The sequence below is a fragment of the Asterias rubens genome, chromosome 15 (genome assembly GCF_902459465.1).
Source record: "Asterias rubens chromosome 15, eAstRub1.3, whole genome shotgun sequence".
Taxonomy (NCBI): Eukaryota; Metazoa; Echinodermata; class Asteroidea; order Forcipulatida; family Asteriidae; genus Asterias; species Asterias rubens.
Window position 1 is genome coordinate 12,857,654 of NC_047076.1, and position 21,530 is coordinate 12,879,183.

Consider the following 21,530-nt stretch of genomic DNA (forward strand, 5'->3'; position numbering starts at 1 on the left):
CATTTATAGTGCAAGAGAGCTCATTGCTTTACGTGCAGGTTGGCGATGGGGGAACAGTCTGGTTATTGATGATTGCTAGTCTCACCATCGGCTACAGATTCTGCTTTCTTTGACCATTGGCTTCATACCTAAACACAAACTGAAAAGGGAACCAGACCAGCTTCATAACGAGAGAGGTCATCATTGTTGGAATATGCTGAAAAGGGAACCAGACCTGCAGCTGGAAAATTAGTGACGTCATCAATGTTGAAATTCTTAAACAAGGCCCACACTTTTGTTTTGCTTAGAATAAAGTTTTATTTCACCCCCGCACACAAAAATACTTTTTTAACTAGAATAATGTATACAAGACTGAACGATATTCTTTAAAATAAATAAAGCAAACACAACTACTCAAGTCAAGCAAATAGAGGGAGTAAATGCCCGGAGAGCAAATTATAATGTCTGCACACAGTGCAGGGACGTGTCTTAAAGATACCACAATCACTTTAATGGTATTTAACAATCCAGTTTGTACGAGTGTGAAGCCATAGGTCAAAGGTCAGAATACGTCACCGAGGGTTAGTAGATAGCATGAACTATTATGACGTCACCGGGGGTGCAATAATTATGAGTTGGGCCATTCTTTGTGCATTAATACTGAACACTACTACCATGCTGTACCGGGGTACCATGCTCATGTACAAGGTTGATATTAAGCGAGGCTTGTATAAACTTCTCAGAGATATCAAAATTCTTGAATAAATTTTTGTAATATTTTGATTTTCTTCATACGTTTTTAGGCACCAGTGAATAGCTTGTGAGATTGTTGTACGATAATGTTTGCTTGCTTGTTTATTTAGATGATCTTAACATCAAGGGAACTCAGCAAACTCCCATGCTGGCAACAACAGCCAATCTCTCTCATACAACATTAGTTAAACGTCTGTGATTATGAATTGCGCAACCCAAGAAATTGTGATTCAGTAACTAGACGACAAAACTTATTCCACCCGTTGTAAAATCAGCGGTTAAGCTAGGGGATTCGAACCGATAACCTTGTGATTGCAAGTCTTGCAGACTAACCACTCGACCAATGCATACTACTGGCCTCTTTCGTATTGTGACAATCTCCCCACATTTCTTTAAGATACTGGTTATGAATGGTGCACGTGCAAACAATCTCTTAGGTTGTGTTTTGGTTTCGCGGGTTTTAAGGAAGGGACCGTTCTGCATTCAACATTGCTGGCTGAATAATTAGGACGTAGTTTCTTACCAAACTCATCGCTAGGGGCGTGTCCAATATTGAAGCAACTCATGACGTCACCTGTGACTTTTTTTATATTAATTTGCATATTATAACTATCCTAGTGTGCAGTTGTTATTTCTATAATTTAATAATGATTTAAGAAGTTAGTGGCGAAACATGTTAGTGGCAAAATTTAAGTTTCGAAACCTTAGGCCAAATTTAAACAAATTTGAACTTGATTGTTTGTAGTCATTGAACACAATTGATAGATCCCCCAAACAAAGTGAGTAAGCATAATCCCCAATAGAAAATAATATTTGTGTTTGCCAAGTAACTGGGATCTTCTTCAGGTGAAAAAAAAGAAATGAAAATTAACAAAATCATTTTTTGGTAGTTTTGTATAAATAAAAAAAAATAAATAAATAAAAATTAAAAAGCGAGTATAAGTATATTTAAAATACCAAAAACAAAACTGAGCGAATTTTTTTGTTAAAGTCCTTAGTGCTTTTTTTTCTCTGAATTTTTTACGTCGGTGACAAAAATATTCTCAAGTCCAAATAAAACTCAATGTGGTTATACATCAAGACATTTCTGTCCCTTTTCTAATTAATGTGCGGGTGGTATAGGGAGTAAGCGGAGATTCAGCAGCCATCGGCCATGCCTTCTTACCTATACCTTCTCGCTTCTGCGGCGTTGGTGGCGTTCAGCTTGGTTGCTAGTACACGCAGGATGTTGAGAAACAAGATGAAGTTGATCTGTGGGGTTTAATATCAATAATAATAAAAAATAGTTATTCCTGTAACGATCCGGACAGATCCTATCTGGGTTCAAAACCTCAGATTGGCATTTGAGAGGTCAACATTACATTTATCTTGAAAAAAAATCGTTCAATATGATACTTTTGAACTCTAGGTGGCAGCAGATTAACGGTTTAAAACGTTCTGAGTATGCATAGGCCGTATCTGAAACGGCGATTTCGGCTACAGCTACGGCTAGATCAGCGCATCTGCCAGTGTTGAAGAATAGGCAGACGCGCGCGATCTAGCCGTAGCTGTAGCCGAAGTCGCCGTTTCGGTCACAGCCTAATACTTTTCCCAAGAGCAATGGATTTACCTGTAAGTCTGCTGCCACCTATTGCCTATTAGTCCCAAAAGTATTTCATTGGTAACCTAGGTTAACTCACCACAACAGAGACCATTACCGGAGCCTTGATAATCCAGTACACATTCTCTTCTGTCATCTGAGCGAACCAGCACCTGTAAATATCAACAAACCTCACGTACAAATGTTGTTGATAGTATTGAGGGGCTGTGAAGCCATGATCCAAGTTTGGCGAAATTTCATAAAGCTGTTTATAGGCAGAAAGTACTGTTTGATAAATATCTTTGCTAATTTTAGCTGGTAACCTGTAGCATTACTAGTCTTTGATTAGCAGATTGTTGTGCCATGGAGGTAATGCTTAGAGACCGCTGAAACTTGGCCCAGGCCTGTGGATGTACATGGAAGTATGAACTCACACCTAAAGCACGCGCGCGTACAAACTCACACGAAGGGAGGGCGCTTGTGTGCAGTAACTGGATGAGAGTTTGATCACGACGACCCAGGCCCTTTAAGCTCACCATTATGCCTTAAGTACAAGTGAACACAAAACAACTTCAAACATCGTTGGCGACAACAGTATAAATACAGATCAAATTAAAGTCTTTATAACTTTGGTTACCAGAAAGGAAATGTCAATAATGGTTGAAAAAAGAGTTTGGTCAATTGGAGTTGAATAATAAGGAAAGGGAACGACTGACTGTGGAATGAAAAAGAACCTACCCTTCCGCATGTGTGTATTCTTGCACTATCACCCACGGTACGACAAACAACAGAGGAACGCCTGTAAAATAAACACACCAATGTTAAGGTTGTGAAGTGCGTTGTCTCTTCATATTCAAAATCAAGACTAGAAGGATTTGTTTCTAATTTACTATTTTATTAGATTTATAAATCAGGAAGAGGAAAGAATATTCATGATTATGTTTATCCCAGATGTCTTTGCCACAAATTGGCACAAAAAGTGTGTCTTAACTGCACTCCAATTCTGAAATTGAGTGGCGCATAAACCAGCATCCTTTTCAAGCCTGCTCTCTCGTAGAATTCATCGATTCCAAGGAGAAATATCTCGTCTCCATAACCATACCAACGAGTCCGCACCTCTGAGCATTCCGAAGTCAATAGAGTCTGGTAGCGAACTGTGGACCTCTTGTTCGCACCGGTATAAACACTTGGGAAGGCTGAGTCAAGTCGACCTCCAGAAATGACCACCTTGAATTACCAATTTGACTTCACTCTTATTGAATTAAAACTCCCCAAAGACTGGTCTTTGAAGTTAATCCTATTTGCCGCTCGGTACAAGTGGCTCTCCAGTGACGTCATACCATCCTCAATCGTTGCTTTGTTTTTCGTTTTGTAATGCCGCTAGTGAAAGATGGCGCACTTTATTTGATGTGCCGACAAATTGGACATTAGTTTCGAACAAATAGAGCTAATTAAAATCTAGGATGACAGCGTGTGGTTGAATTGGAGTGAATAATTGTGATTTATTGACTCGCTCCTAAAACTATGTCAGGAGGAAAAGTAGGTCGAATGTGAACCGACTTTCCTGTGTACGTCTTGCCATTCAATTATCGGTTGTTTGTGAATCCAACTGCATGATCCATATAATGACACTCAAACACATTGCGAACAATATTGTCAGCAGTGCAAATACCAAGGCTATGAATGCATGGGATCGAGGTTGTCTTGTGTAGGATGTCATGGACGCGTGGTTAAGAGCAACGAATTCAAGTTCTGGTGTTTAAACCATCGGATTGTAGGTTCGAATCCCGGTCTTGACACTTGTGTCCTTGAGCAAGATACTTTTCTATAGTTGATTTTCTTCACCCATTAGTATAAATAGAGGTTGATACTGTGTATGAAAAGGTCTCTACAGCTCTAGAGCTCAGGGAGCTGATAAGGATTACAGGAATGCTATACATTTTTGTACATGTAAGCCCAATGATCAGTATACAAAAGTGCATTGAGACGGTTATTGTAAAATGCGCTAGAACTAGTTATTACTATTACTTACCCCATCCCAGAATGATGTACAGTTTAAGCGAAGACGATTCCGAGAACACGGCAAGAGTGATGAGCGCGTGTAGATACACGCCCTCTACGAGCAACCAGTAATAATTGGATACCAACGCATATTGACAGATAGTTATGACGATAGTCATGGCCATGTCGCAACCCAAATCCTGTGTTATAAAAAAAGTCGAGGCTTAAATTAGAATAAATTGGTAGCAAAGACAAATACCCTAAAGTTGCCATATTGTTTTCTACAGTAAGCTTCAGGGATTGCGACTACTCTAAACGACTCGAAGCAGCCATCTTGGTTCCTCATTGACAACTACACATGACCTGTCTTGTCGTGGCCGACCGATTACCGCCCTAGTGTTCTTATCATTAGAGTGTGGGTTCAAGTCCCAGTCTTGACAATGTGTCTTCGATCAAGACAATTAACCATAGCTCTGTCCTTCGGATGGGAGATAAAGCCGTGGGTCACGTTTACTAAGATTAGTAGTGCACGTAAAATAACCTGTCATGAACACTCCATCCTGGACGATTAGGGGCTAACCTCAGTGTTTCTGGTTTACATAGCAAGCACTAGTGTTAACAGGTTTCCTATACAAGGCTTGCGAGCAACAGTGATTAAGCTCCTTATTAGGCATCCTTGTTTCGTTATGAGAATTACGTAACAATATTGGTCTACCCCGAGGCAAGGAAGCTGAGCAAAAGTCTGATCCCCTTTTATTGGAAAAGACAGGACGCCAGACTGCAGTTTTACCTTGACTACACTTGTTCCATTAGCTGAGCTATAGTCATCGTGTTCTTCGGACTCCGTCAGTAACGCGTTGACGCTGACCGCATAAATGATGTCACGAACGAACATAAATACCGCCCTCAAGATGAACGACATGAAGAGATGCATGTGTATGGTGTTTCGCGGACATCGTAGTTTTCTAAAGGAACAACAAAAATTGGTCAGATTGAGATGTACTCATTAATCCAAGGGAAATGAAACCGTTTCATATGACATATTATGCGAAAGATCTTTCTTTAAAAGGTTTTGTTTTCCAAATCTCAGAATCGAAATGTTCAACTTAAATTATAATGTTTTTGGCAAAACATTATCTTTACATCAAATTTATTCTTCAACATGAACACCAAAACAGACATAGATGAACAATATCTTGTAATTCTTTGTTTCGTTCCTTAAGGCACAGAAGAAAATGCCGCCCATACCAAACACCGCCAAACCCTTCGATTTTAAAAACATCTCAACAAATTTGAAATTCACGATTCCTTTTAAGAAGCTACCACCGACGGAAATCCCATGTTCACCCTAGGGATGTTTGGATACGAACCACCGCTAGCTGCTTGCCCCATTAAGATATTTTGACACTCGGGGCAATTTCACTACTCAATATGACTCTCTATTTCTTGCAAAGCTATCAAGAGGTGATTCAATTCAATTCACATTCATTTCCATTAACACATTTCCACACATTACAGCACTATTGTAATGCATAAACGACAGAATAAGAACAAACTAGCGGGAAAGCGCGTGGAGGCAAGGCCCAAAATAAGACAGGTAGCTTGTATAGCGGCTTGCCTTTTATGATAACAAAATACATAAACAAAGGTACTTGCTAAAGACAATACAAGGACAAAACAAACAAGCAAACAGACAGATAGACAGACGAACAAACCATTAGAGAAAATGGCAATGACAAAGTAAATTAATCTCATACTTACTTAAAATAACTGAAAATCGCCATTGCGATGACAAGAGCGAGTAAGGACAGGGAGTAACCGATACTATACACAATTCGTAGATACTGCAGAACAGGAGTCTATTGCATGGTAAAGGGAAAGAAGATTGATTTTAAAGACATTGAACACTATTGGTAATTGACTAAGACCAGTCTTCTAACTTGGTGTATCTCATAATATGCATAACATAACAAACCTGTGAAAATTTGAGCTCAATCGGCCGTCGACGTTGCGAGATAATAATGAAAGAACACCCTTGGCACGAAGTGTTGTGTGCTTTCAGATGCTTGATTTCGAGAACTCAAATTCATCTGAGGTCTCGAAATCAAATTCGTGGAATATTACTTCTTTCTCAAAAACTACGTACGTTCAGAGGGAGCCGTTTCTCACAATGTTTTATACTATCAACCTCTCCCCATTACTCGTCACCAAGAAAGGTACCATAATGTGTTAATAAGTGTAACTATAGAGAACATCTAACTACCGGGCTCGGATGGGTCTCTGTAAGCATGGGAGTTATATGTTGAGTCTATCCTGACACTTCTGAACAACAACGGGATAAAATTGGGCATGTCGAGACACCATACGGACGTACACAGTTAATATCAGAAGGTATTGTAGGATACCACAAGGTGTAATTAAAGGTATGGATAGGAAAATACCACAACAGACAAACTGGGTACCAAATGGGTTTATCGAGGCTGCCGTAAGGGTATGAACAAAATGAGTTGAGCGTACCGGTTCTCCTTCAGTATGTACGGTACACAGGGTGTAATTCGTCCACTCGTTGAACGTGCCGTTCGGCCAGCACGTCTTGTAGGCGAAGACGGGAGCTGAAACAACCAAGTGCAAATTTTATCAAGTGAGAAGTTATTAACAACATTAATCTAATTTATCACTCCCTAAAAGATTGGTTTGTGTGGGAGTTCTGTTGTTTGTCATCGCAGATGGTGATTTCTTTTTTCTTCCTTCAAAAAGTTAGTATAGAATTTGATTTTCTACCTTCTGTGTTGTTAATCTTTTATTAATTCAGTCCGGGTGATAATTTATCCTTTGCAGGCTCGGGTTGGAGAGGTTAGGATGCATAAGATTGAGCGTAGATCTGTGTCATGTTGTCATATAAATGATTAGTTTCTAATCAAATTCCGTGGCTTTGCTTGGGATTTCAGTGGGAAAAGGGAGTAAAAGTACTGGCGTAGAAATTGAAAGGTAATGAAAAAGCGGATCTGTTTACACCGCTGGCTGGATCAAATAACCAGCTAGCTGGGGAGTATCGGTGTGACGTCACGACCCTTGGCGAGCGCATTAGGGGATAATGCTCAATTGCATTGAACCATGCACGAACTTTTCAAACTGTGGGTGCGTTCGTTTAGCTTCCCTGTGTTTCTTTCAACTTGAAATAATTTAGTTTTGAAATTGTTTGTGGCTTAAAAGCACTGGACATCTGTGGTTATTGTCAAAGACCAGTATTTTCACTTGGTGTATCTCAACATAATATGCAGACAATAACAAACCTGTTAAAATTTGAGCTTAACTGGTCGTCAAAGTTGGGAGAGAAGAATGGAAGAAAAAACACCCTTGTTGCACAAGTTTGTGTGCTTTCAGATTTCAATTAACATATTTTGGTGAGAAATTACTTCTTTCTCAAAAACCACGTTTAATTTTTACTTCAGAGGGAGCCATTTCTCACAATGTCTTATACTATCAACAGCTCTTCAATGCTCGTTACCAAGTAAGTTTTTATGTTGATAATTATTTTGAGTAATTACCAATAGTGTTCAGTGCCTTTAAGTTTTAATCTTCCTGATCACATAAAACTAACAATTTAATACGGGTAATTGTATAATTTTTTGTGACAGAAATCTCACTCTTTCCGCAAATACATCCAGGTTAATTGTAGGTGCATAAACAGGTGCATAAACATTTTTCAAAGAAATTTGGCTTGGTTTCTATAACTTTTTTTTTCAAAAATGAAAGGAAATATTTACCTTCCGGATTAGCGAGGTGAACTGATGGACATGGTAGTTTGGCCGTAGTGTTAACTTTAGCCTCATCCCAGCATAGGATGGTATCCCATGTACGGTTACATCTAGGGGAACCTGGGAAGGAGGAAATCAAGATATCTGCTTAATTCTCATTTCTAACATTTTCGTGTCGATCCAGACGCTCTCAGTATCTTTACGATTGTTAAATGAAATTAATAAACCATGCGAACGAAGTAATTAAATTAACGATACTTTAAAAATCACTTTACATTTCTCTACATCTAGGACTGCTTCAATGTCTTCTGTATTTTATGTATCTCAATCAAATGAGATAGATTGGAAATCGTTTTGAAGTGGAATGTTCTGTTTGGATTTTATCAGTCTGGATATTATTCCCCTGGCAATAAATACACTACTCAAAATAGAGGGTTGATCTATAGGAATGGGGACCACTTTACCTAATGTCCTTTTTTATTGGAAAAGACGGGAGTCTATTCTAGAAAGCTTTGCTCGTCGATCATAATTTCTTTGAAACAGCCATGGGGATCAGTTTCTATTTCTTAGGTCTCAAAATATCAGGAAGTAGTTGTTATTTAACGAGAGAGATTGTAAAGGAATGCTGCCCGTTCGGATGTGAATATCTATAGTCATTGCAGGTCTTAATTAATGCAAAATAGAAGACAATATTATCTTGAAAATGTGAGCTAAACAACGAACAGTTTAAAAAGCAAATATTATGTTTTATTCAGGGTAAGGCAGAACTTTTTTTTCTCACTTGAACTTCGGAGACTCACTGACACTGATCCACAATTTTAGTTTGCTACCATTGCTTTAAAATCAAAACTAAGCTGGAGTTTCCAACCACAATGCTACATGTGACATGTTTATTTTGGCTGATAATCTTAATCCGGTAAGCAAAACTATTTTGTGTGAAGCTACTTTTTTTTGCGTAAGAATCTTTTTAAAATCAGGCTCAGGTCTTGAAGTAGTTCTCTGACAAATACTGTCTGGTGGGTTCAATTTAATTTCGGACGTATTTGCTTACAACCAATCCACTTCCATATGTTCACTTCAATCTGATTTCAACGCTACGGGAAGATGATATTCACAGTTTCACCTTACAAAATAATCTACTAATTAAATAATTTCGCTCTAATAGTTTTCTATTTCACAGTTTTGTGTCATGCATGCAATGTGGACACGCATAGGGTACAGATGTGGAAATCGCCGCTTATAGCCCTAAGTTTCTCTCGCTTTAACGCCATTTAGGTTAATTTACGGTCGGCAGTGGGGCATTTAATCACATTTTGACGGGGACGATCGCGTCGTTGACCCCCACGGCATTGACCGGGAGGGGAGGGGAGAGGTTGGTTTCCAGACAGAGTCCGGGGTTTTCAGACCGTAGTTCATCACTACCGTGGTTTTCCCTTAGGGGACCGTGGGTAATATGTCTCGTTTAGCGTGCTTTACTTGAGCCGCGCCGTGCAGAGTAGATCAAAATGCCCCGGTAGATCGGGATGGTTCAACGGGCGGAAATGAAACGTAGTAACTAGAGAAGCGAGCTGTGCGCTACGGGAATTTACCGTTTAAATCAACAAATGAAAGTTTCAAGGTAATATGATTTAAAACTTGAGAACACCAACACAGAGTGAGCAAAACAAGGGCAAAAGTCACCAGATTCGCAAACTGATAAATTGAATCTGCTCTAGAAACCCGAATTTAACTCCCTATATGTAGGAAACAGTATATAGACTCACCAAATTAAAGAAAAACAGTCCGCCTTTTCACAGACTCTGAGAATTTAAGGAGGATAATTTGGTACCAAACAGTGCTCTTTCAAATCGATAAAGGAATTAAAAGAAGACAAATAGTGTCCGACATTTCGATTAGATTGTCATGATGATTTTAATGCAGACCATGTTTAGATTTAATGATGAAGTATTAAGCTTCCACATAAGAATGGAACTCGTGTTTCGTATAAATTACACAGGATTTATGTTTACACGAAATGAAGGAAAGAGTATCCCCCCCCCGGAAACTAATTTGTGTGCACATTAAAACTGCCAATGTCGTAGTGCTTTTCAATGAGGGAAATTTTGTTTTCTGGTAAATCGGTTCCAAACATGGATCCTTCAAAAAAACATCGGGACAAATTTTGAGGATGGCAATTCTGAAGTGCAAAAAAACCAACTCACTCTTTCCATGTGGCTAAAGTCGCCCTCATCGTCCTACAACGAATGCGACCATTTGAACTTAGGGTGCGTTCGTTTAGCTTCCCTGGGTCGACCAGGTCTGCCCCGGTACGTTCGAATAGCTTTGACGGGGCTCACCCGGGTCAGCCCCCAGTGCCCTGCTAGTGGAGTGGGTCACTTGAGGGTGACCCGAGGTGCATACCGACACCACGAGAGGGCGAGTGTGATCGTTCGATTAGCTCTTGTCAGGGGCTCACCCGAGTGAGCACTGCATGGTCGACCCAGGGAAGCTAAACGAACGCACCCTTAATAACTTCTTCCGGGTCATTTTGACCTTTGACCTAATATAGACCGAGGCATTGGCACATTGTACAACCTGTATAACAAGTACAACATGTCTGATTTAAAATACTATGTTAGGGAGAATACCAAAGGAGGGTTAGATAGATTGGTTGGTAGAGCGCCGGCACATTTCCGAAGGTCTTTGGTTTAAATCCCATTCCAGTAAAATATTGTCGTTAATATAACATTTCCCCACTCAGTTTCTCTTGTGGTTTATGATTTCATAAATAATTATTCTGCTCTAAACGGGTCCATCATTATGGAATGCAACCAACCACAATCGAACTAGAGAGACGCCATCGTTCAAAGCGGATATGACGTCACTAAAACAGTAGCCCTTGGCTCTCTTTAAGCGTCCCAGATAAAAGATGACCGCTTCCCGAACCTTAATCCTCGGATGATCACACATTAATCCCAGTGCAGATATTGAAGAGTTTTTCCCTCTCCAACATTTTGTCGTAGATACCAAATGTCACGGGTCATGTACAAATGAAGCATCAATTACTGTTTTGTGCATCCCTCGCTTCTCGAAGCTGCATCTCTAGCCCCGGGAAATAATGAAAAAGGACGTTTCTCGTCGGGAGGCGCAAGCCACCCACTCACCCCGTCTCCTTGGCTCTTCATTCATGCCTTATAAACATTCTTCGTTTGATGATGGTGATAGATTTCAACTTCAAAGAAGGTTAAGACATAAAAGTCTTTAGGTTTCATTCCAATTTGGCTTTGAGATACTTCGACACAGTATCTCGTTGTGTTCTTTGCTCTCTCGTGTCCGACATGCGCCCGAATTCGAGCTCCTTTAAGCATAACAAGAAGCTAAGCACAACAAAGTTGTGCTTACCAGAATAAGATTGCCAGCCAAAATACCATGTCACATGTACAGTTTGTGACTTGCCCATTTCTGCTAAGCAGTAACATTATTTCTGACCTTTCCCTCCTGTTTGGTTACGTTAAACTTCATCAATAACACTCACACAAATTTCTCAGTGCAATATTTGTTATAAAGATTTAGTGTGGCTGCAGCCGATTTCACGAAACGCTAGGATCAATCATAACTCTAGTTATGACGGGTAACCTGTCCTAACTTAGGATGGGTTCAATTCGTCCTACGTATTTGGATACGGAACTGAACCCGTCCTAAGTCCTAAGATAAATCCTAAGTTAGGAAGAGTTTAGTGAAATCGACGGCTGGATAATGAGATACACCTCATATACATCAATGCTTTACAAATACTTCAACTAGTACAAAAAGGTTTGCACAATACAAAACCAGGTTACCCGGAAAATTGCTATGTTACGTTGACCAGCGCCTGTTCATAAATATTTAAGCTCCATTTGTAAGCTAGAAGCTTTGAACAGTTTGACCCTGAACATGGCTCAAAGAGGCAATGTTGAGTTCAAAATGAAAGACTGCACTGCTGCTTTAAGAGAGTGGACTAAATTGGAAGTGTCTTGAGAACACTGTAGATGGATGAAGGGAAACAGAGCAGAAGATGTAGAGATGAAATTAAAAAAAGTAAAGCGACACAAGAGGAATCTTGTGACTGCTGCCTAAAGCAGTGTTGACTGGGAGTCTCTGGACAATGCAAGACGAGGTGTGTGTGGGAGGAAATGGATAGGGACTTCAAACCCACGTGTGCGTGGAGGGATTCGAAGCTCTCCCCACAGATATGAGAGACAGACTAACTGCACACAACATCAATCTCAATAGACCTTCTCGCAAATACTCGGTATACCCACGAAATATGCGTGGAATTAAATGAGGTGCATGCTGGTCTATACTAGCTAGCGATCAAGTCTGGGCCCAATTTGATGGCTCTGCTTACCACCGAATTCTGCGCTTACGATCACGATTCCCCGCTTACGTGCTAGCGCCGATTTCTGCGCTCGCCTTGTATAAGCGTAGAATGCATAGTTACGTGTAGTACGCACGCGCAGAAGCCAAAATTTGCCGCTAACCCCCTTGAAATACGCTTGCCGTAAGTCAGGATTCTGTGCTTACGGCAATCAGAGCCATGAAATTGGGCCTTGATCGCTTGATTGCACCTAGTTCAACAGTTAGCGCTTGCGCAATGGGTATTAGTGAAAAAAAGACATGTGCGGGATTGATAACGACATCTTCCATGGAATGAATTACGTGATAGAGGTTGATGTTTATTTGAGCTAGAGGTTGACAGGTAAATTCTCACTCCCTAAATACAATCTGGCAATTGGATTAATCAACTTTGCTCAACCCGCGCCGTAGCTTATTACGTACAATAATGTTACTACGGGGTAGAAGGTTGATTTGTTTTGACTCTGTGGTACATTCTAATCAAGTCGGATCCCCAGGTAGGATGTACTGAGTTACTACAATCACTTATATTTAACATTCTCAATGCCTTCTGATCGATGCTTTGGAAATCTTAATCAGCCAAACGCCAATTCTACACCAGTGGCTGTTTGACAGGTTATAAACCAATTCCACCTTAGAATAAGCTAAAGCTGTGTACATTTTGTGCACAATGTCATACAAAACAAGTACAAGATATTAACCCACACTTATTTAAAACTTGCCAAGTCAGTTTATTCAAGAACTAATCAGCCAAACGCCAAGTGTAGCACAAGTGTTTATTTGAGAGTAAGGCAACTACCTTTAAGACACTGGATACTATTGGTAATTGTCTAAGAACAGTCTTCTCATGGTGTATCTAAACATATGCATAAAATAACAAACCTGTGAAAATTTGAGCTCAATTGGTCGTCGAAGTTACATGAGAAAACACCCTTGTCACATGGAGTTGAATGCGTTCAGATGCTTGATTTCGATACCTCAAGTTCTAAACTTGAGGTCTCGAAATAAAATTCGTGGAAAATTACTTCTTTCTCGTAAACTACGTCACTTCAGAGGGAGCTGTTTCTCACAATGTTTTATACTATAAACCTCTCCCCGTTACCCGTTACCAAGTAAGGTTTTATGCTGATAAATTTTGAGTAATTACCAATAGTGTCCACTGCCTTTAAAACAAAAGGTTGAACCCGTCTACAACTTTGCACACTGCCGTAAATTACAAGACAACCAGTATATCGTTAAAGCTAGTTTTTCCGTTTGGTTTAATATTTGATATTACAAGAACTATGTACTAAACAAGAGTTAGATTAGTTTCAATATTATATTATATAAGTTATATTTTACAGTTTTTCCTAAGAAATCATTGGTGACGTGACTAACCCTAATCATTACTTCTCTTTTGTTTTCATCTCAAAGCGCATATAGAGACTTCTCTGTGATTGTGATATGCGCTCTACAAAAGTGGTTCATTGTTATAGTATTATTATTATTCATTACGCATCAATTTCAACCTCAGATGACTTTTTCTAATAACATCGTCAACAGACACATTAAATAAATCAAACCCACACTCATTTGTATTATGGGAAATGTCTAGAGTCACGAGAAGGGTATCGCTTACCAAATCGTCGCTCGCTTCAAATTGCAGTTTAATTTAGGGGGTGGCAAGATTGAGGGGGGGGGGGGGAGGGGGTTTCACATGGGGTGGATACCCTCTGTTTCCTCGGGGCTCTTAGTACGTGCTCCTGGTATAATTGCTAGGGATTCCCAAAAGGGTGTGTTTTTATGCAATTACTCCAGTAAACAATTTGAGTTTGACTTTCTCAGCTCATCTAAGATTATTTCATTAGAAGAAAAAGACGGATGATTTAGTCCACTACAACATATTCGGGCAATGCTTGCGTGTGCGTGTACGATCCGAGTCCATCTGTGTTGAGTACTTTTTATACCAAACTTCGATTATATACAATAATTACCGAACATACTATTTTCACTCTGAGAATCGCTATACGACTGAACACATATTTATATTAAACGAAACCAAGATTAATGCATTGCGAATTAAACTGCCGATAGACATCACAATTATCATGGTGCGGCCCTCACAATTTTTCTCCCATTCGAATCAAGGTACCGAACCGAGACTGGAAGAAAAAATGGTCTGGTTTCTTTTTGTACAATTGGTATTTGCATATCATTACTGTTATTGAATACGGGGAACACGACCAAAATGGTGGTGGTGAGTACTAGTTGTTCTATGACCTGGGTGTGAGGAAATTGGTGCACATTCCTCATACCAGTTACTTGGGGTCACAGTGACTTTGTTTTAGGAAGAGAAGAAAAAAACAATGACGACAAAAATACAGGCCTATAGTGAACTACAAGCCTCAACTCATAAGATGACCCTGGTACTCACGGTCGGTCAATTCGAGATACCGGGCATTCGCTCCTTTCCTCCTGAGCCATGAGGCCACATCTCCGCTGAATTTGACATCATCCCCGGAGGGGACGTTCTTATTTCATTTCCCTAAGACTACACACAGTATTTTCTTAATCCATTATAAGGACCATTTGAAAGTCCATGAGAACTCAAGAATCCTTACAAACCCAATCAGCCTGGTATCCACGTATCATTAACCCTCTCTCTAAAGACAACCAGTCGATATTCCCTCATGGATAATCATGATTTAGAGCATCAAGCGGAACCCAGAACTAAGTCAGTCTGATTACAAACGGCAAATTAGAGCAGACTTGTACTTATTATGTAGAAAACCTAGTTACCAGATCGTTGGCCTGTTGCAAACGACCATGCGATCACCAGTCAGGATACCCAGCGATTCTCCTGATCACACAAAATAGCAGTTTTATGTTACAGCAAGGTAAAATGTGATATTAGAATCCCCTAAGGGACATTAGGTACCAGACATTTGAAACGGCTGAGTGATAAAGACATATTTTTTATTACCTTGGGGTATCAGCGAAGGGGGTAGGTTTACGTACGCCAGAAAGTAATTCAGTATCAAGAAGAATGAGGTTTGACTGTACTTAGAAATAGAATAGAAACAGTTATCAGTTAGTTGACAATCACCCAGCGATCCCAACTCAATTCTGAACTGCCCGGAATGATATTCTTCACCCAGGTCTAGGTAGACCACAGACCTTTTATGGAAAGCCATAAATGCAGAACAAAAACTGTTAAGTTCAGGGCCAAAGGAAATAGCAAAAGATGTATCCACATTGATGCATTTTCTGAGAATGTGTGTTTAAGACATATTACTTTTACTTAACCCGATAGATTTGTCGGTGGTGAGGAAATAGTAACATCAACATCAAGTCAAGTCGACTCTCGTCGGACTAAAAAAAACAGAAGACAACTGATCGACGCCAGAAACGAATTTCACTTTTTGCCCATCGATAGATGACATATGACCTCATGAATACGTAAATGAAAACTCACCTGATTGCGTAAAACAATTCAAACCGTTGTCAAAACAACCTGACATTCCACTTGAAAAAGTTGCTACCCAAATCTAGATTCAAGAGTTCCACATCTGCAGAATTGTTTTGTTGATTGGTTTACAGCATTGATTTTACACTCAGCCCAATCAGTCAGAATGTCCTTTACTTGTATGAACAGAAAAATTTCGTTTTGAAACAGTCGTCGACTAACAGTCCAGCCAAGCCTTAAGCATTGTCTTGAAACCGTTCCGACGGCTATAGCGAATACCCAATCTAAAGTCAACTAGATTTCATTTTTGGTTTGTTTCATCAAATGACATCAAACAGAGCGGAGAAATTAGCATAATTCACAGATTCGCCTCGACGCAAGACTATACCCTGCGTAGGAAAATTGATTTGTGCCTGGGTTCACAGTGTGTGAGTAACCTCCATATTGGCACAGGCCATGCTCACCATGGTATTTTGGGCAGAATTCGCTTTGGTTAACCAAACAACATAGTCTACGTTACAAGACGCTCAGATTAAAAACAAACATCAGTTTAAATTGGATTGATCTCTTAAGTCAGACAATTCACATAGTGAGTACAAATTTGTACGCCCCTACGTTCCAAAATAGGTGTTTGTTGTTACGAGACTTTGCTCTTAAAATATAACTGCGAAAACATCCAATGTCTTGATTAACAGGATTTGCTTCATCTTTTTTTCCCTTCTTTTCTCATTTCGTGGCGTCTCTTCACACCAAAAGAAAAATTGCCAACTGAACTGAATTAGCTGTAGAAAGAATTTCATCACGAATTTGTCAAAACCTTAAACGAAAATGTTATTGTTGCACTGTTGATTTTCTTGATGACTTTTTTTTTGTAAATCTGAGTAAAGCCAACGTGAAGCATATTTACTAGAAGTCTACCTACCAGAAACCCAATCAAATTTGTTCCCATTATTTGTGTCTGATAACCATAAAAGCTAGTATAGGCCTTATATCAAATTAAGGAACGCTGGCTAAGTGTTTCGACCTAGAAAAGATCGGGCATTTTGTCCCGTCCATTGCAATCATAAACTTAATTTCTACAAGTCCAAGGGATGGAATTTTTATTCCAGATTATAACCTAGAAATTAGCCACACTTTCCCCGATTTAGATGTGAAAGTTAAAAGTACAGAGCTAAACTCTCTCATGTAACTGTAAACGTCAACAATTGAACATTGACGAATTTGGTGGAGTAAATTTTTGCCCAAAACTTTTTGAAGAGGTTGGGCAGAGTTGCCGTTTGAGGGAATCGTGACTGATCAATTCGTAATAAAATTATCGTACACTCTGTGAAGAAACTGATTTGAGTGATCTGGTAGAAACTTTACCCCCTTAAATCTAGCAAAACCATGTATACGGTGACTCTATTTGAGCATGTTCCGCGACCTGGTTGTCCAATTTACCCGAAGGAGTTCTCAAAATTAAGAGTGAAATCTCAAACACTTCGAGCTAAAAAAAAAAAGCAACGAAAACACAGATTTCCTTTATCCTTGGTAAAGAATCGACGTGTTGTTAGAAGAACAAAAAAAGTATGTTCAAACTGACAGTCTGTGTCACTGATGTAATGTAGACGTAATTAATGTACATGCACGTGCAAGGAGTTCCCTTTGCACGAAATGTTGTCCCAACGTGCACGTCATTATAGTGGGCGTGACAAAAAAATCAATAACACACCGACAGAGGGCGCCTTAAAATTTAAACAAATTACAACATGCTCCATATTGAACTGGATGTTCATTGACGTTTTGGTATTCAGGGTAGCTAGATACACTTAAGACAGCTGAATCTACAGTTTTCTTCTATCTGTTAAAGCCATATTGGAAGATTCATATTGAACTGGATGTTCATTGACGTTTCGGTATTCAGGGTACCTAGATACACTTAAGACAGCTGAATCTACATTTTCTTCTATCTGTTAAAGCTAGATTGGAAGATTCAATAGGACAACGTGTGACCTTAACCTACATTCAAGATGAAGGTGATCGATGCGTGAACTCAATGAGTACATTGGATGCATCGTGGAATTCCAACTCTACTAGAAAAACCAGATGGTCTATGGCACAAGTACCATGATTAAGCTGTTCTTTTGCGTGGATACAAAATCGGACAACAATTCTTCCTGGTAGCTGAGCTGTCGATGTGCACTAGACTCTAGCAAATTCCAGGGCAAATTCCACCCTGAATCTGGGTTCCGTAAGCCATTTTCAGATCTAGTGGACACAATACTATGACACTATAAGGTCTGGGTAAATCTGTCTGTAAACACCCAAACCAAACACTCCTATCACGTCCGCCTTATTTTAAAAGGACCAATGGGGACTGACCCTTTCTGAATCAGAACGTGGCCATGACCTTTCCTAAACCAGAATATGGCCCGGAATCTGTGTCAAACTGACCCTCAAATGGGTCAAACAAACACAGATTGTGAGTTAGAATCCCATGTTGGGCTGAGCCATTTCTGAGTCAAGCCTATGAACTTGAGTCAGTTCAGAACACTGAGTGTTTAGAGAGCAGGCTCGAGCTCGATCGTCTGCATGGTGTGGTATAGGTTCAGGTCCTGGCGTCGATTTAAAAAAGATAGCCGTATTAAACTTAGGACTAGTCTTAGGAGTTACTAAAAACTTAAGGCTATTCCGAAGTAAGGACGAGTAATTCGTCTTAACGCCAGGTATAAGACTGGTCTTAACTCTAAATTCAAATCCACCCTGGTCATGGCACTTGTAATACCTTAGTGCATCATGCTTCCGAAGGTTTGATCTGTTAAAAAAAGGGGTGAACACAAAAGTGTTTTATTGCAAGTGTTGGCAACAGATTGCGCCACAACTGGTGGTCAGATAATACGTCCCATGGCTTAATTGTTTGCCTTTCATAAAACAATATTCACTTTGAGACGCCCGTGGATAAAAAATTGCTGTCCTAAATTGTGTTTTATGATATCAATCTTATCAAATAAAACTGTTGCAGTTGAGGGAAACGAATGATGGAGTGACTTGGGATATCACGCTGAGATTTGACTGATTTCCTACACCACGCTTGGAGAAGTTTTCTGAACAATTCAATTGAATTGCAATTCCCAACGGTGGCTATCGACGAAGAGATTGAGCAACTGCCAAGTTTAGATTGAGTAATTCACTGCCACTGAACATTCGCACTGGGAGCTCAACATCATGTTTGGGGAAGAAAATATTCCTGATACTATCTTTTTCGTTCGCAACATCTGTTCACCTCAGTATGTATACACAGACTAAAAAACCAACCAACCAAGGGCGACTGCAATATTTCGTTTTATTGCAAATTCGGTAGACTTTGCTTAGCGGTCAAAACTGGAGTTACCATTAATTCATACTCCCTGAAGATTTAGAGTTATAGAAAAACACTAAACACAAACGCACAGTGCTAGCAGCTGCAACTTAGCTGCAAGTTTGGTTATTTTACTCAGGTAAAAATGTTGATTTACATTTAACTCACAATCCTCAAATTTACCCCATTAAACACTTAAAAACAAAAGTTTAGTAGATTTTACTAAGATTCAGTAGCGAAAATTGTAATTTGCTCTATCAACCAGGATAAATTTAGCATCAACATCCACATAAGCAAACACGTGGGCAGACCACGCGTTTCAAATTTCAGTTTTTGAATGTTGACGGTTGACACAATGTATGGAGCGCTATGTATGGACATGAATAGCAACACAAAACCCACATTGGATGTCTACTACATCAGTAGGCAAACCAAGTGGTTACTTGATACTACTAGGTATTGGCTTTCATACTTTGTTAATCGGTGAAGGTACAACGTAGAATGACGCATTTGGCTTGACTTTAAAGACAAGGGAAAGGCAATTGGCTTAAAAGATACCAAGACGAAATAAACATCATGTACGACGTCATGACACCTTGATGACGCAATTGCATTTATGCAAATTTGCCCGTCGTACAATTCATTTTAGTGTGACATTTGAAATTTGTGTTTGAACCCAGACATTAAGATAAGACGTCACATTTTCAAAGTGTTTCGAGCAAAACTAAAGGTTTGTTTAACCTGAAAAAACATCCATAGAATAGACACTTGCTGTTGTAACGTTTGTTCTTATTTTAGCTGTAAATGAATAAAATTAATACTCTCCCCACGGCACAATGAAGCTGTTGTTTGGGTAGGGGTGCCTTCTGCCAACTACACAAACATGGCCGAGGTGAAAGACCAAGGACTGGACACCGGCTATTTCGCCATGTCCCCGCAAGCCTTCATCCATTGTTTGAAGACACTGCAGCCGATTTCGCGAAATGCTAGGATAAACCCTATCTCGACTAAGGACGAGTATTAAACTCGCCCTAACTTAGTTTGGGTTCAGTGCGTCCTAATGTCTATGATAGCGGAACAGGAACATGAACTCATCCTAAGTCCTGGACACGTTTGGTAATTACTCAATATTATCACACACAAAATGACTTATTATTGAACAACGGAGAGCTGTTGATAAAACATTGAGAAACGGCTCCTTCTGTATCAATGTTTTTTTTTTGAGAGAAACAGGTAGTTTCTCACTAAAATATTTTAATCTGAGAAAGATTTCAGGCCTGAAGCCTTTCTCTTGCTTCGTAACCAGTTGAGCTTAACATTCTCACAAAATGTGTTATTGTAATGCATAATGCTGTAACACGCCACAAATAATGAGAATACTGGTCGTTAGAAGGGCTGATGTTTCAGTGCCTACTCACTTTGTAAAAACAAGTATGTATGAGGGGTAACTGAAGTTATATATCAATCTAAACAAGGGTAAAGTGTCTAGTGAACGATTTACATTTTAAATCAAATCGGTGACTATAAAGTAGAGAAGGTGTTTTGCCACGAGGGGCGCTATAGCAGAAAGTGCCAACACAAGATACCCGTCGGCAAAACGAAAGTTACGCACTCAGACCGAAGAACTTAATCAATTGAAAAGTGCAGCTTCTAAAAGGCAGACACAACAAGTTGGTACAGTGAAGGAACTGAATACAAAATCTAACCCAAATGGAATGTCGCGGTGAGACACCGTACCAGTTTAACTTAAAAACAACAGTGGAACTCTATGTTTGATTATAAATACCACCTGCTCTTTAAAAACACCACGTTTGGTAACTGTAAAGACCAGTATTCTTACATGGTGTGTTCTAGCAAATGCTTAAAATATCAAACCTGTGAAAATTTGGGCTCCATCGGTAATCGAATTTGCAAGGAAATGATGAAAGAAAAACAACCCTGTTGCATTACTTTGTGTGCTTTCATGCCAATGCGTAATAAAAAGGCTTCACTTGAAGTGTCCATGCCAAATAATAATGTATATTCCACCATGGGCTAAAAATTTGGCCTGAACTGGTCATCAAAGTTCCAAGAATAAGAACTAAGAAAGAAAACACACCTTGTTGCACCTTTGTGTGCTTTAAGATGCTTGACAAAGACTTCATGCCTGAAGTCCTTCTCTGAATCAAATATTTCAGTGAAAAATTACCTCTTTTAAAAAAAATACGTTACTTCATAGGGAACCGTTACTCACATTGTTTTATCAACAGCTCGCAGTTGGTCGTTATTCCAAGTAAGATTTTATGGTAAAACTATTTTGTAGTA

At 39.5% G+C, this 21,530-nt stretch overlaps 1 protein-coding gene across 2 annotated transcripts in view; it reads right to left on the reverse strand.

Annotated features, from left to right (window-relative positions):
* The window catches only part of LOC117299824 (vasoactive intestinal polypeptide receptor-like), a 36,657-nt gene that overhangs the window by 5,688 nt on the left and 9,439 nt on the right, over positions 1-21,530 (reverse strand). Inside the window, exons 2-9 of one of the 2 annotated variants that reach the window (XM_033783365.1) lie at positions 8,080-8,190; positions 6,830-6,924; positions 6,074-6,171; positions 5,103-5,277; positions 4,344-4,512; positions 3,050-3,110; positions 2,412-2,484; positions 1,904-1,983 (exon numbers count right to left, since the gene is read on the reverse strand). In XM_033783365.1, coding sequence (XP_033639256.1) covers positions 1,904-1,983; positions 2,412-2,484; positions 3,050-3,110; positions 4,344-4,512; positions 5,103-5,277; positions 6,074-6,171; positions 6,830-6,924; positions 8,080-8,190 — 862 coding nt within the window. Of the gene's footprint in view, positions 1-1,897; positions 1,984-2,411; positions 2,485-3,049; positions 3,111-4,343; positions 4,513-5,102; positions 5,278-6,073; positions 6,172-6,829; positions 6,925-8,079; positions 8,191-21,530 lie in introns of both variants that reach the window. The other variant, XM_033783364.1, reaches the window with a different exon arrangement.